Genomic DNA, 15,377 nt, shown 5'->3' with positions numbered 1-15,377 from the left:
ATGCATGCTGCACTTTAATGTCTTGATGAAACTCGGCACGCCTTCTCCATTCAGCATTGTGACTCATTTTGCATGGGCTCGCATGTTCTTGGAAATTTGCATGACAAACTTACTCTCTGAGGTTCACACCTCTGAAGCATGAAAAAAGTCTCCTGACCTTGGGTGCCTGCTGCATCCACATTCTTACCCAGAGCTCTCTAGCTTGGGCTTGGCCCAAGCCTCTTCCTTTTATCCCCAACTAATGACTGAGATCAGGCTGGGCAGTGCAAAAGCACTCAAAGCCTTTAAACCTAATTATAATAATAAATTACTCTATGATATGTTGATTGTAAAATATTACTTGACCTTGGATTTATTCGCTTTAATGTGCCATTATTTTGTCAAAGGACTTTATCTGATTTTATTAAGTGATAGTACTTCTCATTATATTTGATAGTGCTTAGTCAATATTCATTTGTCTAGTCTATTGACAAACTGGTATCAACTCAGGGTAATTATCCTCCAGTTAATCTATCTTAAATCAACTTTCACTTATCATTATTTGACTAAAAGATTATATTAAGATTCTATTTTGTTGTAATATACTATGTTGTCAATGTTGTCTATATCTTTGCATATAGACGAATTTAGTAGCCTGTTTCTTGTACACTGTAAACAAAGTGTTTAGGTAAGCTCATTTTAGCTGAGTTACCCCCTCGTTGTGTGCACTCGGACGTTGTGTATGCTCAGTGGTGCTGGGTTGGGGTGACACGGTTTTGACTCGAAGGAGGCAGAGCCAAATTTGGGCTTCCAAGAATAAACTCCACCTCAGTTCAGGGTATAACTTTTAATGAGTTCCTCTAACGGACTAACAACGGCGTAGGTGGAGTTCTTGGATAGTTCCAGGTTTTGGCTGCGTTGGGCGGTTAACAGCCGTTCAAATTGCACCCTCGAGGTAGAGGCTAATAACCTCTGCACTCGAGTTAATTGTCAGCAGCTTGTTGGGGGCTAGTACCCTCCAACAGTCGTGCTTTTGAGGCGTAACTGCCACCCCGTTCCTGTGTGGTTGTTGGCATCTCGGTGCGGTTAGTTCCCGTACGATTTGCTATCCGTTTGTGATTACTCGGTGTATTAGGGCTAGAACCCCCAATCTCTGCGGCTGGTCATGGCATCTCGGTTCAGTTAGTTCCCGTGCCATTTGCTATTCATTTTGTTATTCGCAGCTGTGTATTATGGCTCATACTGTGTGGTTTTTTGGCTGTTTGTACCCCTGAAATGTCAAACCTTTTTCCGCAAACTTTTGGATTAAGAAGAATAATAAATTGTGCGCCTTGTATGAAGAAACTTGTATTTGCCTGAAGATTACCAGTATACTATGAAAACTTCATCGTGATCATTACTCCTTTCTACAATGCAAGGGAATTTAGAGCCGGACCAAAGAGCGACTCTTTAGCCCTTGTGTTTAGGATCAGAACGAAAGTTGGCACACTACCCGTAAATATTTCAACTTCGCGGCGGTGTTTCCGGTTACACAAGCCATTCTAGCAAGTTCCCATCGAACACTTTTAACTCAATCTGAGGTAACTTGTACGACCTTATCTTGGCCGTGCTGCTGCATTTAGCCTGATGGGGTGCCTGCGGAGCAAGTTCATTGTAGGACTACAAGGCTTCTTCTACTTCCAACTCCATATTGAAGAATATTTTGTCGTACTCGCCACATATTTGAAATTCTTCCCTAAGGACATTATCATCAGTTTTTTCAGTAAACATGAGGTTGTGCAGCTGCTGGTTTAACTCCGACAGCTTTACCTGATTGTTCCTCAGTGCAGTAAACTTGACAGCAACATTCTTCTTGCATAGTTTCTGCCGTCAACAATTCTTGGATGGCTTTGATGCCTTTCATAAATTGGGTTTGCACAAGCCCTCTTCCTAGTCTGATGCGATCCATCACTGAAATTTTCTCTTCTCGATGTCATTCTGGGGTCACCAAATGTTTAATCTTTGATTGCTATGCATGATCTTCCTGACCTCAGTTTGCAATTCCGTTGTTCACAACAAGTTAAACTCTTCTGCTTTGATCTGAATCCAAAAGATCTTGTTATAATAATTAGTCATCAAGGATACAAAACTGATTTACACTAATTATTTACTTTATTTCACTCAAATTTTCAAGCCTCCCAAAAGTTGACCATTGAGTTTATTAATGTCACTTGCAATGTTTAAATTTTGCTGTCGTGAAAATCGATTTTGAACGGAAATAAGAGCTATTGGCAGTAAAATGGATATGAAAATGCATTGACACCAAAACTCAAACTCCAAAATACAACAAAATCAAATCTCATAATAGGTAAAACAAGGACCACATCACCATCATGTCTGTAAACACTTTAAACATAAAGTTAGCTAAGTTATGGTAGGGTTGTGCTTCAGTGATGCAGATAAATAATGCAATGGTTAAAAGAAATGTGGACAGTACAGTATTGAGGAAGACACGCACATATATATATATATATATAAATTATCTGGAAGAGCCTCACTCAGCCAACAGTATTGCAGAATTAACTAGATGCATTCAACTGTCTTGGCAGCATTTTAGTTACTTGCTTAAACTTGGCTTGAATGGAATTTAATTATTATATCTGTACTAAAACTATATGAAACAAAAGGATGCATCAGGTATAAAAATTGGATTGATGACACAGATGGCTGGAGTGGCCAAAAAGCAATAATGCCTTCTGGCAACAATGTTGTGCCTGGTATGGTAGCTACTGTTCCAGTGTTCTTTGGCACATCTGGCATTCATCTGACTAATTTTCCTTGTTTCATGCTTCAAACTTTGCACGGATTTCAATTTTTTGATTGCACTGCAGAATTAGATTTTAAATATTTTTTTTGTGCGTCCTGCAGAATTGGTGGCAATTTTTTTGCAGCCTAAGCCATCTGCAGAGTTCATTAACAGACATACAAATCAGTCTAAAGTCGCATTATTTCCATGTAGGGTTCTCAGTGTAGATATTTTCCTCACTAATATGGAGACCTGTAATATAACTGAATGATGTTGATGTAGACCTCTGCTTATTAGGTTTTGCCATAGTTTTCATTGAAGTTAATTCCATGATTCATTTATCTTTGGCAAGAATTAAAAATGGATTGAAGATGTTTAGCTTTTGTCTGTAGTTTTCAAACCAAATGTTATCAATTTCCTTCTCTTAATTCAAAGGCAGAGACATGACTACAGTATAAAGTAATCAATGATTGTTTTTTTAATTTTAATTTTCAATAACTAACTCAGTTTTTGCTCCTATGACACAAGTCATTCAAGGACATTAATTTGAAATGTTCATTTAGTTGTGTTTTTTTTCAGACTCCAAATAGTACAGATGAAAACTACCTAGACACCTTGGTACCTTCATTCTACATTTCCTCGCCTGGATTTGCTCTGTGACATTGCTTTCATTGCTTGGCTCTAAGTTGGCAGGTATGACTATGATGTATGGCAGTACAGATTTCTTAATAAATTAACTTAAGCCTGGACTCAAACTATTAAAATTTATGATATCAATCTTGATGGAGAAATGGCATTTTTCTGAGAATAAAGCTTATTTTGTTCAGGAAATGAGTTTTGAAGTTGTAATCAAAATGTCTGAATGAATTTTTAAAAATAGTTTCATGCATTCCATATTAAGCAATCAGCATCCAAAATTTTCCATCTAATCTGTTTGTGTTTCAAGTGTATATAAAAGATTGCTTCAGAAAACTCTTGTATCTGATTAATGTTGTGCTGACAGGACCCAAATATATATGTACAAATATGTAATTTTTTGCTCAGTTCAAATCATTAGTTAAACTGCAGCATTTAGAGGTCTTACTGGACTTGTGCTGCCTGTTGAAATAGTTTTTTAATAAGTTTCAATTGTAATTACTTATTTAGTTGAGTTTTTAAAAGTAAACTTGATAAAACTAGAATAAGGAATTTTAATGATTATGAGCAGTGCATGATTGTTTAAGGGGACCAGCTACCCTCCGTAAAAACTTCTACAGTTATTATCCGATCATCATGAAACTTCACATACAGACGTAAAATTTAAAAAAATAACATTTTGCTCCTATGAGTTTTCCGAAAAAATTGATAGAAAATGTGATATTCATAGAAAATGGCCAAAAACGGGTACTATTGAAAATCTATCTCCTCCTACAAATATCGTCCTACAGCATCGAGACACATATCATTTGATTTGTAAAGACTATACCTATCGACTCTGCCATCCCGTTTTTTCATTTTCCCCATAGTTTATTTTTTATGCGTGTTTTTCCCATTTTTTCCTGCCCTCCCCCCTTCTCCCCCATATATAAGACGAACCATGCACAAATTAAAAAAAAGGGATGGCTATATCGATAGGTATGGTCTTTATGAATCAAATGATATGTCTCTCATTGCTTTAGCTTGAAAACTGTAGGAGGATAGGTTTTCAAAAAGACAAAAAACAAAAATTTAAATTGTTCAGGGGAGCCAAATAAAGTAAAATTCATTGAAAACAGAAGAATATGCCCAAAAAAGCCTTGATATTGTAGCCCAAGCTTTCCCATTGCCAATTATTTGCATTCAGGGTACCAGCAAGCGTCTTTAGACCTATTTATGTCAAATTTAACGTAAATAATAAGCTATAAATTGGACTTTTTATATATAAATATATATATGAAATATTCATTTTACATAACGTTACAACTGTATTAAGCAAAAACTATTGCATGTACATCAATGGTAGTAGCTTTGTTGAACGCGTCTTGTTTGTAGCTTTCAAACGAGTGCAAACACTTTGCAATTAACCTAAATAATGACATATAAATACCATTTATTAGTAAATAATGGTATAAAATGATCATTTTATAAGAGTTTAAGACTGCATTACACAAAAAAATATTGCATGTACATCTATGGTAGTAGCTTTGTTGAACGCGTCTTGTTTGTAGCTTTCAAACGAGTGCAAACACTTAGTAATTAACAAAAGTAATGATCTATATATACAGATTTAATTCAGATAAATCTTTGTACATATTGTTGATAAATGTTCATTTTATATATTTTTAAAATTGTCTTGCACAAAAACTATAGCATGCACAGACATGTGGTAAACTGCGTTAGACACACTTTTTCAGCAGCTACAAAATGAGTCAAGAAAACAGAAAAGCCGAAATTTCCGATTTATAAGGTAGCCGGTCCCCTTAACTTTGCATGCCTAGATTAGGTTTATTGGCTTTCTTGTCATATTTGCTGAAGTGATTTAGTACTGTTAAGGAGACTGACTTGGTGAAAAATAAAAAATTTTGCCTTTTTAGCGCATTTTCTCATTTATGGAAAAAATGCACTATTGTGCTCGCCATGTCCATCCGTCCGTCTGTCTGTCTGTCTATCCGTGACCAAGTTTTTTTCGATGAGAAAATGAGCTCTCTGTCACTCACTGCAGTGAGTACTGAGTTATATTTTTTTGGTTTTTGTTATGAATTTAAAGCTTCAAATCTGTAGCATCTAATAGTGTAATTGGCATGTCTATGCGTGTGTTAGTTTGTTTGCTATATTTTTTTACTGTGCGACTATTGGTTGATTTGTATCACACCTACAGAGCTGACCAATGGTTCTTGCTAATTTTGAGCTGGCAATTTTGCTCACCTTGCCTCAGCTGTCAATGAGTGTATCAATTTAAGGGTCTCAATTTTGCACTTCCAATGGTGTAAGCTGCATGTCTACGTGTGTTAGTTTGTTCACAAGGTTGCTTTTAGTACATGACTATTGTTTGGCTGCGTGACATTAGCTAGCCTTGCACGGGCTGTGTTCAGTGTTCTGTATGCACTTCAGTGTGTCTCTAGCTGTGGTCAGTGAAGGTTCTGTGAATTTTTCTCTAACCCTTTTTTTATGCAGATCTTGAAGCTACAATGGTCCAGCAGAAGAAGTTTAATTTTGCAAAGCTTTCTAAAAAGGCACTGGTAGGAGAAATACCTGAGCCACTCACTACCCTCAATCCGCCGAAATGTCCGCAGGAAGTGCTTGCAGAAGTGCAAGCACGCGATGTAGTGGTGAATAAGGATGGTGAAGCCATGCGCTTGGTTCCTATTTCAGTGCTCAAAAAGTTGGTTAGCTATAATCCACAGTGCCCCACAATTCAGTGTGGAATTCTGTATAGGTAATATATTCTCATGTCAATTTAAGAAAACGTATCGAAATACCAACCCTACCACCGTGTTACACCACCTTCCACTGCAATGAAAATTTATAAACTGAGCTCATTGGAAACTACGTAGCGTGCTTCCGAAATCATGCGTGGTTTGAAATCCAATCCCGTGTTGCCAACGACTAATCAAGTTAACTAGTCGTTTATCTGTAGGCTTGCAGACACATTTTTGCAATGAATACGTTCTAAAATAAAAAAAAACACATCCAGCTTCATAAAAAATTCTCACGATTGGACAACACCCACAAAGTTTTCGATTTCACACAAAATTATGAGATAAACTTCCACTCTTTCACTGCTTACATTCACATGGCGTTTTCTGTTTACTTCTCACAAGACGGTGTCACAGACTTATGTTATGGTTGTGTCTAGTTTGATTTCACAATAAATAGACTTGATTCAAATTCCATTCTGAGATTTAAATGATTGAAAGTTTTTTTTTTCATTTTTTGCCTCAAATAACGATGTTGGATAGAAGAAGTGGTCTTGGTGGATCGAAATAATATATGAACCTCTGAAATTAGAATTCCATCCTGCCACAATTTGCGATCCTTCAGTGGTAGTAACTCGCATGGAACCAGGGATCTCCACTGAGTGCGTGCACTCAATGTCAAGCCAAAACCAACTTGCACTAGGCTGCTACTGTGAGTGGAGTTGACGGTTAAGTTAGTCACATCAATTTGCATGATGTAAGCCTGGTATTTCATTCAATTATTAACAGCATGCCTTTGCTGGTTGCTGACAACTTTGTGCTTCACTGTCCCTCAACTGCTTCTCAAACAAATCATTCAATTTGCACTGTTCATTTTGTCTAGACAAATGATTGCTTTCTATGCATTGAAGCAAAAGGAGATTATTTCAGGACTGAAGCATAGCTGTCAGACTTTCCAAGATTGCAACAAACTTCTTGACCTCAATGTGAGCTACGATGGAACATGGATGACTTGAGGTCGCAAGTCTCACATTGGCATCAGTTGTGTTGGTGAATGTAACACTGGCTTTGTGATAGACATTGAAGTTCTGTCAAACTTCTGCCATGCATGCTCCATGAAAGAACATACTATGTCCTCTCTATGGGAGCATTTTTAATTAATTTTTCAGAATTTTTTTCATTTTACCCCTGCCACCTCCTTTTTGCAAAATAAAATCCAAACTATAACACAATTAGAAAAAAAGCCTGCATCATTTGTAGCTCTTTTATTTGCGATTTGAACGGTATGAATTTATATCACTTGTTTGCTTAAATTGCAAATTAACTAAGAATTTAAAAGCAAAGAAAAGTCCACAAAAATTCATATCTTTGTAGAAAACGTTTCGTAGACCAGCTCCATCGTCAGTTCGTAGAATCTAGAATCACAAATCAGATGTCACAAATTAATACATTGAAAGCACAGAACAAAATTAAAAACCTAAATTTACAAGTAATGGACGGAGCAAAAAAACTATCTATTAACAATTTCAAGGGGATTGGAGCTAGCAGCTGAATTCAAACTGGGCCTAAGTTTAAAGATGTACAGTGATTCTAAAATGCGCAAATCTCGAGTCCCAGAGGTGGAAGCTAACACCCTAAAGTCACTGTCAGAAATAGGGACATCACACTGCTTGGCGTGAGCACGCACAGCCGAATGAGGTGGGCGTGATAGCAACTGTCCAGTTCTACAACTCCTGCCCTTATGCTCAGAGACCCTGGAATAAAGATTACGTGACGTCATCCCGACGTGCGCAAATGCACATTGTGCACAACAATATTGATAAACCAGGGATGATTGCATATGAACAGGGAGCATATCTTTATATATCTTTGTAAGCTTTTACAGAATGTATGCTTTAACATGAGTGTAAAAAATGGAAGTCAAAACTGGACTACCAGATAACCAAATACCCAAATAACCGTATAATGGGGAAACCTGACAACTGGGTAACCAGGCAACCGGGGCATGGGTCACTTATATGAAAGTACTTGGAGACGCTTCTGTAAAATATTTACACTATCAACACAACACATAACTATTATTAAACACAAACATCAATACAAACTTCAAAACATATATACACAATAAACTATCAAGCAGAATAGCAGAAAAATATATTTCTCATCTATAACAGTATTATTGAAAACATGACATTAAAATCTTTATCAATGAATATATGAGAAGTGATTTAAAAAAGTATATTTTGGTAACTACTAACCAACCACAGGCGGTAGTGTGAGTATAGGGTATTGTCTGATAGGAGATTTGGAATTTGCATCACCACTGACACATAAAATAATGGTCTGCAAAAAGGGCAAAGAGTATGAGATGGAGAGCATTGATAAACAAAAATAAGTAAAGTTCACGATGAAAGTCAAGATTCAAAATGATTTAACATTAACTTGGAACTGGGGGAGTGTTACTTTCCCAAGTGGGATCCAAGTAATCACCACTCTCCTGCAGTAAGAGTGACAGCCCATAACAGGGGGCAGGGAAAAATGTAGAAAAATGGGAAAATGTTCATAAAAGAAAAACAATGAGGAAAATTGGAGCTCATGCTAGATAATTTTTTAGCGGCTAGATAATTTATTAGCGGCTTGATAATTTTGTTTCAAATTGAATGAAATGTGTCATGATATTGTAGCATGTGATTTGCAAAAATTATAAATTTTTTAAAGTACCTCCCTTCTCTGCTGTTTTCTATTAATTTCATGTTTGCTTTCATTTTTTCCCGTAAAATTCATATGAGCAAATTGTTCAGTATTTAACCTTTGGGTATGTGTGTGAAATTTCAGAAAAATCAGTTGATAAATGCAGAAGTTTTTCCAGGACTGAGCCAGTCCCCTTAAAAATCAAATGAGATGATTAGCTAAGTGACAGGAACAATGCTCTATTTATCTTGCTGTCTTATAAAATTGCAGAGAATTGAGTACTATCAATTGGCCTAAAAGTTAAATTTGAGTGTTTTAATTTGGTTAATACATAATATGCTTATTTAAGTTAGATCATATTTTGCATCTTAAGTCACTCATTGACACTTAGTTCTAATCTTAAATATACCTGTTTCTCTGATACTCTATAAATTTTGTAGAGTTAGAATGCTCAAAATACTACAATTAATAGGTTGTTTGATTTTAAACTTCTTTTGTGTTCATCCTTTAATTCTTGATTGTGTTGAATTAGCTTGATATTTCAAGCAGTACTCATCCCACTGAACCATGTTCCATTTTTCTCTTTTTCAGAACAAGCAGCTTCTGCTGTTGCAGTCTGGCCTGGAAACTTGATGAGCATGGACCATAAAGGAAATATTGGCAAGAATTATAAAATATATAATGTAATGGATAGTGAAGGTAGAGAAAATGTAAGAATTAAAAGGTTGCATCAAGATAATGATGAACCAAGAAGAATAAAATCTCACAAATTACATCATCTTGATGATGAAGCAAAAAGTAAATTTGCTCAAAGTGTAGCAAGTAAGCTTCATCTTGAAAAATTTAACTGTTTTCTTTATTGCCATGAAGGCAGCAAAATGTTTGAGGTTGTGTATGAAAATCAAGTTCATTGTAGTATGTCAAGCATTTTATGTGGAGCTGGAGCTAAAGCTAAAGAAGCTTTTGTGGATTTATATAATCTTTGGTTTGATAAAAATGGGAATCCAACAAAATATTTACTAACTCTTGCAGGGAATGGCATTAAACTCCCTAACATGTCCAGTATTCTAAACGGAGCAGGTACAAAAGCCAAAACAGCTTATGAAGATCTCTATAATCTTTGGTTTGACAAAAAAGGAAAACCAACAAAATATTTACTAACTCTAGAAAAAAATGGAGTTAAACTACTGAATATGTCAAGTATTTTGAATGGAACTGGTACGAAGGCTAAAGCAGCTTATGAAGATCTTTATTATATTTGGTTTGATAATGAAGGCACTCCTACTAAATATTTGCAAACTCTGGAAAAAAATGGAGTGAATTTGTCAAATGTGTCTAGTATTTTAAGTGGAACAGGAACAAAAGCTAGGCAAGCTTTTGAAAATCTATATAATCTTTGGTTTGATCATGAAGGAAATCCAACTAGATATATTCTAAGTCTGGAAAGAGAAGGGGTTAGTCTATCTAATATATCTAATGTTTTACATGGATCAGGAAATAAGGCTAAACAGGCTTTTGAGGATCTTCATAATTTGTGGTTTGACCGTGATGGAAATCCCACTAAATACTTACAAGCTCTGTGGAAAAATGGAGTGAGCTTGCCCAATGTGTCTAGTGTGTTACATGGAACAGGAGCAAAAGCTAAGCAAGCATTTGTAAATTTGTTTAATCTTTGGTTTGATAGCAATGGAAATCCAACGAAGTATTTACTAACTCTTGAGAAAAATGGTGTAAATTTAACCAATGTATCCAGTATTTTGAGTGGAACAGGAGTTAAATCAGATCAAACTTTCAAGGATCTTTATCACCTCTGGTTTGATGATGAGGGTAATCCTACCAAATATTTGAATGCTCTTGACAGAAATGGAGCAACTTTACATAATATATCTAATATTTTGCATGGAACAGGGAGTAAAGCTAAAAAAGCTTTTGAGGATCTATATAACCTATGGTTTGATAGGCATGGAAATCCAACTAGATATTTACAAGCTCTAGAGAATAATGGGGTGAATCTATCAAATATTTCTAGTATTTTGAGTGGCACTGGAGTTAAAGCCAAACAAGCTTTTTTGAATCTTTTTAATCTCTGGTTTGATACTGATGGGAATCCAACAAAATATTTAGACAATTTCACTAATGCAGGCTTCAAGATTAATAATTTATCAGGTAGTTTGAGTGGAGCTGGACTTCACGCTTATTCTGCACTAAAAGATTTTCATGAGACTTGTTTTGATGAGAATGGTAACAAAACAAAGTATTTAGGGGATTTCATGGAAGCAGGTTTCAAAATGCGCAACATATCATGTGCACTTTGTTCATCAGGAACTAATTCAGCATCCACTTTGAAAAAATTACATACTATTTGTTTTGACAATGAAGGGAATTCAACAAAATATCTCAAAGATTTTACAAAGCCTGGCATCAACTTCAGGCCACGTGATTTATGCCTCATCCTCAGTAAAGGTGCTGATAATTTTACAAAATTTCATGATATTTGTTTTGATGAACGAGGCAATCCAACAAAATATTTGAGTGATTTCATCAAGATAAGTTTTACACCAAACCTCTTATCCAGAGTGTTGCATGGAGCAGGAAATAATATTTGTTCTGCTCTGAAGGATTTTCATGAAGTTTGCTTTAATGTAGATGGGAGCATAACAAAATGTTTAAATGATTTCATTAAAGCAAAGTTTACACCATACAATTTAAGCAAAATATTGTTCATATCAGGGTCTAATGCTGCATCCGTTTTACTTGATTTCCATAATCTATGTTTCATTAAAAAGAAATGTTATATAAATCATTTCTTGGCTGTAAAAGAAGTCTTTGATATAAATAAGTTATCTAATCAATTATTATGCGGAGCAGGAACCAAAACTTGTTCAGTTTTTCAAAAATTACATGATATATGTTTTGATAATGAAGGAAATCTGACAGAATATTTTAATACCTTGACTGCTGAACATGAGACCAAAATAATTCTTGATTTGTTATACAACTCAACAAGAAATACATGATATATAAATCCTTGATATAAATTAATTGTAGTAATGTCCTGGGAGTTCTGTGGCTGATGTAGTAACTATTGTTCAAAATTATTGGATTAGTGATTAAAATATGGTGAATGATTAATCAAATTCTAGATCCAGTTAGTATGACGTAGATAATTTACAATGAAAATGAGTTATTTTCCATTAAAGAGAAAATTATGGAATTATTTAATCATGATATTTTATTAATTATTGATCCACTCAATTCATTACATCTGAGTTGTATTGCAGTTTTGAAAAAATAGGGGTGCTATTCTTATTTATAGATCATGGAACGGAATTTTGTATTTTGTAATGTAGTATTTTGCAAGCAACAATGATTTTTGCATTATTTATAATTTATAATATTCTCAAATCAAATTTACCATTTGTATAATTGCAGTGATTAAAAGTCTGTAGAATTCATATTTGGTAGGACAAGATTAGAAGAACTACTGAAATTTCATGCTGCAAAAATATTTATCCATATATAAATCTCTACATTTCTAAATATAAAATTAATAATGCTGCTCTAGGTGAAACGACTGATTAGAGTCATTGCTACTATTAAAGTATTAACGTGGGCGCGTTAGCAGCAATACGCACACTTATTATATATAGGTGCTAATTTACACTTGCTGCATGAGCTTCATCCATTAATTATCAATTACCCGACTTGATTTTAAAGTGTCTTGTATTAGGAACAAAAGGCTGTGTAAATAAAAATTTATAATGAATCTTTTTTTTAATATGATAAGAGAATCTTGTGCAACTTATATTATTCCGTAACTCATTTAAGGTTTATTTGTAATTCTTCACTTAACTACCCTTGAAACTCGTGTTTCAACTCAAGGAAGGTTGTTACAGTTGATGTGAAATCTATGTATAAATATTGATTTATATTGTGTAGTATCAGGATCATCCAGGTGCTAAGGACCCACTGCTTCATTGCTAGACAGGTAATTTATAAGTTGACCTTTACGTATATGTTATTGCTGAACTTATTTAATGTATGATTGTCGTCGGCTTCAGGTTTATTACTCGAGTACCTGATGTTGACCACGTTGTGATCTGGTAGAGCATCTTGATGAGCTGCTGTGGTGCAGTGGTGAGAGACTCAGTCTCTCGCACGCAGCTCCCGGGATCGAGTCTCACTGAGGACAAGTACTTACACGAAGTCACGAAGTTCAGCTCATGGCCAAATAAGCCTTTCATCTAATTCTGGTGGATAAATGAGTACCTTGCTTGTCCAGTGTGTTGGGTAACGCAAATATGGTTCTGGCGGGTCAGCCGGTCAGTGATGGTCATAGACTACCAGTACCCTGACTGCCCTGAAAAACTGACCTATCACCACCTCCCCCCCCCCCTTCCTTGTCGCCACTACTAGGATGGGCAACTACAACAACAGCAACAAAAGGTACCTATCTACACGATCCACTTGAACGCAAGCTTGAGCCGGGTTCAAAGAAATGCTGTCACACATGATCAAATCCCCAATACAGCGTGATGAACTTCTGAATTTAGTAACTTCCTAGCACAAGTACAACTGAAGTGTAGTTGTAACTGAATTGTAGAATTTTCGAGCATCTGAAGTTTTGTAACAATGCAAGTAGAGTAGTACTAGTTATACATTGATAATAATAAATAAATTACTGTGTGCGCGTGGAAAATTAATCCACTAGGCCTGTCGCATATGCTGAACATGGCATAACTTTGACAGCTTACTGCGGGTCTTGAACACGTAACTCAGTGCTCCTGTTGCGGCGCTCTGAACTTGTACTACTTGGCACCCTGTCGTAGCATCGTGAGGACAGCTTTGTTACGGCTTTGTTGGCCTCGCGCCGATTTGTAATCACCCGCCACCTGGCCGATTTTGACCACAAAAATTCCGCTAATAATAGCGAGCTTACAACCCCAACTCGCTGCTCTATTGGCGACCATAACCACTCGGCCAAGAGTGGTTCATAAATGGCAGCACTAAAATATCCAACCCTTTCGCGATCATCCTCATTTATTGGACGGCGCTCGGCCATACCCCCGAAAGGCGATAAATTTTTTTTATTAAAGCATGTCTCCTTCCATTTGGGGGCTTTTGCTCTCAGGCTTGGCCAACTAAGGCTTGTCATTTTGAATGTGATACAGCCGATTGAATCAATTCGAATGCAGTTAATTTATTCAATATGATTAATGTATTTAGAATACGAAATGAATAAAAAGTCAGTTATTTGTAAAATGAAAGCTGCTTTTTCATTATGTATAAGTAAGATCTTTTCAGATAGTTACAATGGATCCGGGTTACTAAAAGCTAATTCAAATTTAACACCATCGTTCTGGTAATTCTTTAGTTTTAAATTTTGTTTAAAATCTACTTCGAAAAGTAGCCTTTAGCTCAATTGTTGCGAGATAATTACATATGCGCTCTCTTATTAACAACAGAGGCGCTATTATTCTTTTCAAGTATTCAAGCCAAGTTACCGTCCGTGGACGAGTGGCGTGCAAGGAACCTTCTTAGTTTTTAGTTTTACCCACTTACCATTACGATTGAGGTTTTACTTACGCAGTTACTACGGTTTATTCGCTGCACATAATAAATTATTCGAATAAAAATGTCAAGAATGACTGTAGTTAGATTAATACCGACAAATCTCGAAATGGGCAGAGATGGCCCAGTGGTTGCAATTTTAGAGTACTATTATTATTATTAATTCTATGAAGCAGTTATCGTGACGTCTGATTCAAACGCACTTCGAGGACGGCACGTTACACACTAGTTTGATAACGAGCAGAAAAAAAGAGTATCAGGATTGGGGCAGTGAGTTGTGTGTTTGAAAATCCAGAGAGCTGTGAGAATTCTGCGATGTCTAGAATGATCGACAGGCCAAATTCGACGTATACAACGCTGACACTTTATTTTTTATTTCTATATGTTGCATAAATGGCGAAGCTATTCAGATGCTGTAAAATTTTTTGCTCATTCCGATTAATTACCACATATTTTAACCCCACTACTGAAACCCCGCGTTCGATACTTAAAGTTGACTTCTAATAATAATAAAGGTACTGAGAGTTGTAGGGCATATGTGAGAAATTTTAGTTGCCGCCCGTTCTTCGTTCCAAGCAGCTGCAATACTTTATTTGAGGTCACATGTATGTAGGAGCGTTATTAATGTTGTTTGTGGTCTCTATTCGTTAAACCCTGTAAATTTAAGTTTCCCGATCGTACTTTACAAGGATTGTAATCTCCAAATGATTTGGATCCCATAATAAATAACGTATTTTGAATAAATAGAATAACAAATAGAATAAATGTTCAGAACATTAGTCTAAAATGGAGCTGAGAAAAGGAAGCCTCCGACTTTTACGGAGACATAGAAATTTGCAATCTTCGAAAGTTTTTGTTTGATGAAAAAATCGTTAGTGTAGTGTATTACGCATTAATTGAAAACGTTTGCGGGCCAATCAATTATTTAGAAAAAACTAGCGCGGTCGCGGCAGGAACAATGCAATAAGAAAGATAGA

At 35.8% G+C, this 15,377-nt stretch overlaps 1 protein-coding gene across 2 annotated transcripts; it reads left to right on the top strand.

Moving 5' to 3' along the window:
* The first annotated feature begins 3,258 nt into the window (after positions 1-3,258).
* LOC108672056 lies at positions 3,259-14,478 on the top strand. 2 transcript variants are annotated; one of them, XM_018159672.2, is made up of 2 exons: positions 3,259-3,457; positions 9,421-14,478. In XM_018159672.2, exon 2 carries the CDS (start codon positions 9,462-9,464, stop codon positions 11,844-11,846), a length of 2,385 nt encoding a protein of 794 aa, XP_018015161.1. In that variant the 5' UTR covers positions 3,259-3,457; positions 9,421-9,461; the 3' UTR covers positions 11,847-14,478. The 2 variants fall into 2 exon arrangements, with proteins under 2 accessions (XP_018015161.1, XP_018015162.1); XM_018159673.2 differs by lacking the exon at positions 3,259-3,457 and adding an exon at positions 6,821-6,850.
* Positions 14,479-15,377: the final 899 nt, after the last annotated feature.

Source organism: Hyalella azteca, unplaced genomic scaffold (assembly GCF_000764305.2).
Source record: "Hyalella azteca isolate HAZT.00-mixed unplaced genomic scaffold, Hazt_2.0.2 contig1081, whole genome shotgun sequence".
Classification (NCBI taxonomy): Eukaryota; Metazoa; Arthropoda; class Malacostraca; order Amphipoda; family Hyalellidae; genus Hyalella; species Hyalella azteca.
This window is presented reverse-complemented; position numbering and strand designations above follow the sequence as displayed.

What these genes read in the sequence shown, in the direction of transcription:
- LOC108672056 (XM_018159672.2), top strand. Translation starts at nt 9,462, where the DNA reads ATGAGCATGGACCATAAAGGAAATATTGGCAAGAATTATAAAATATAT.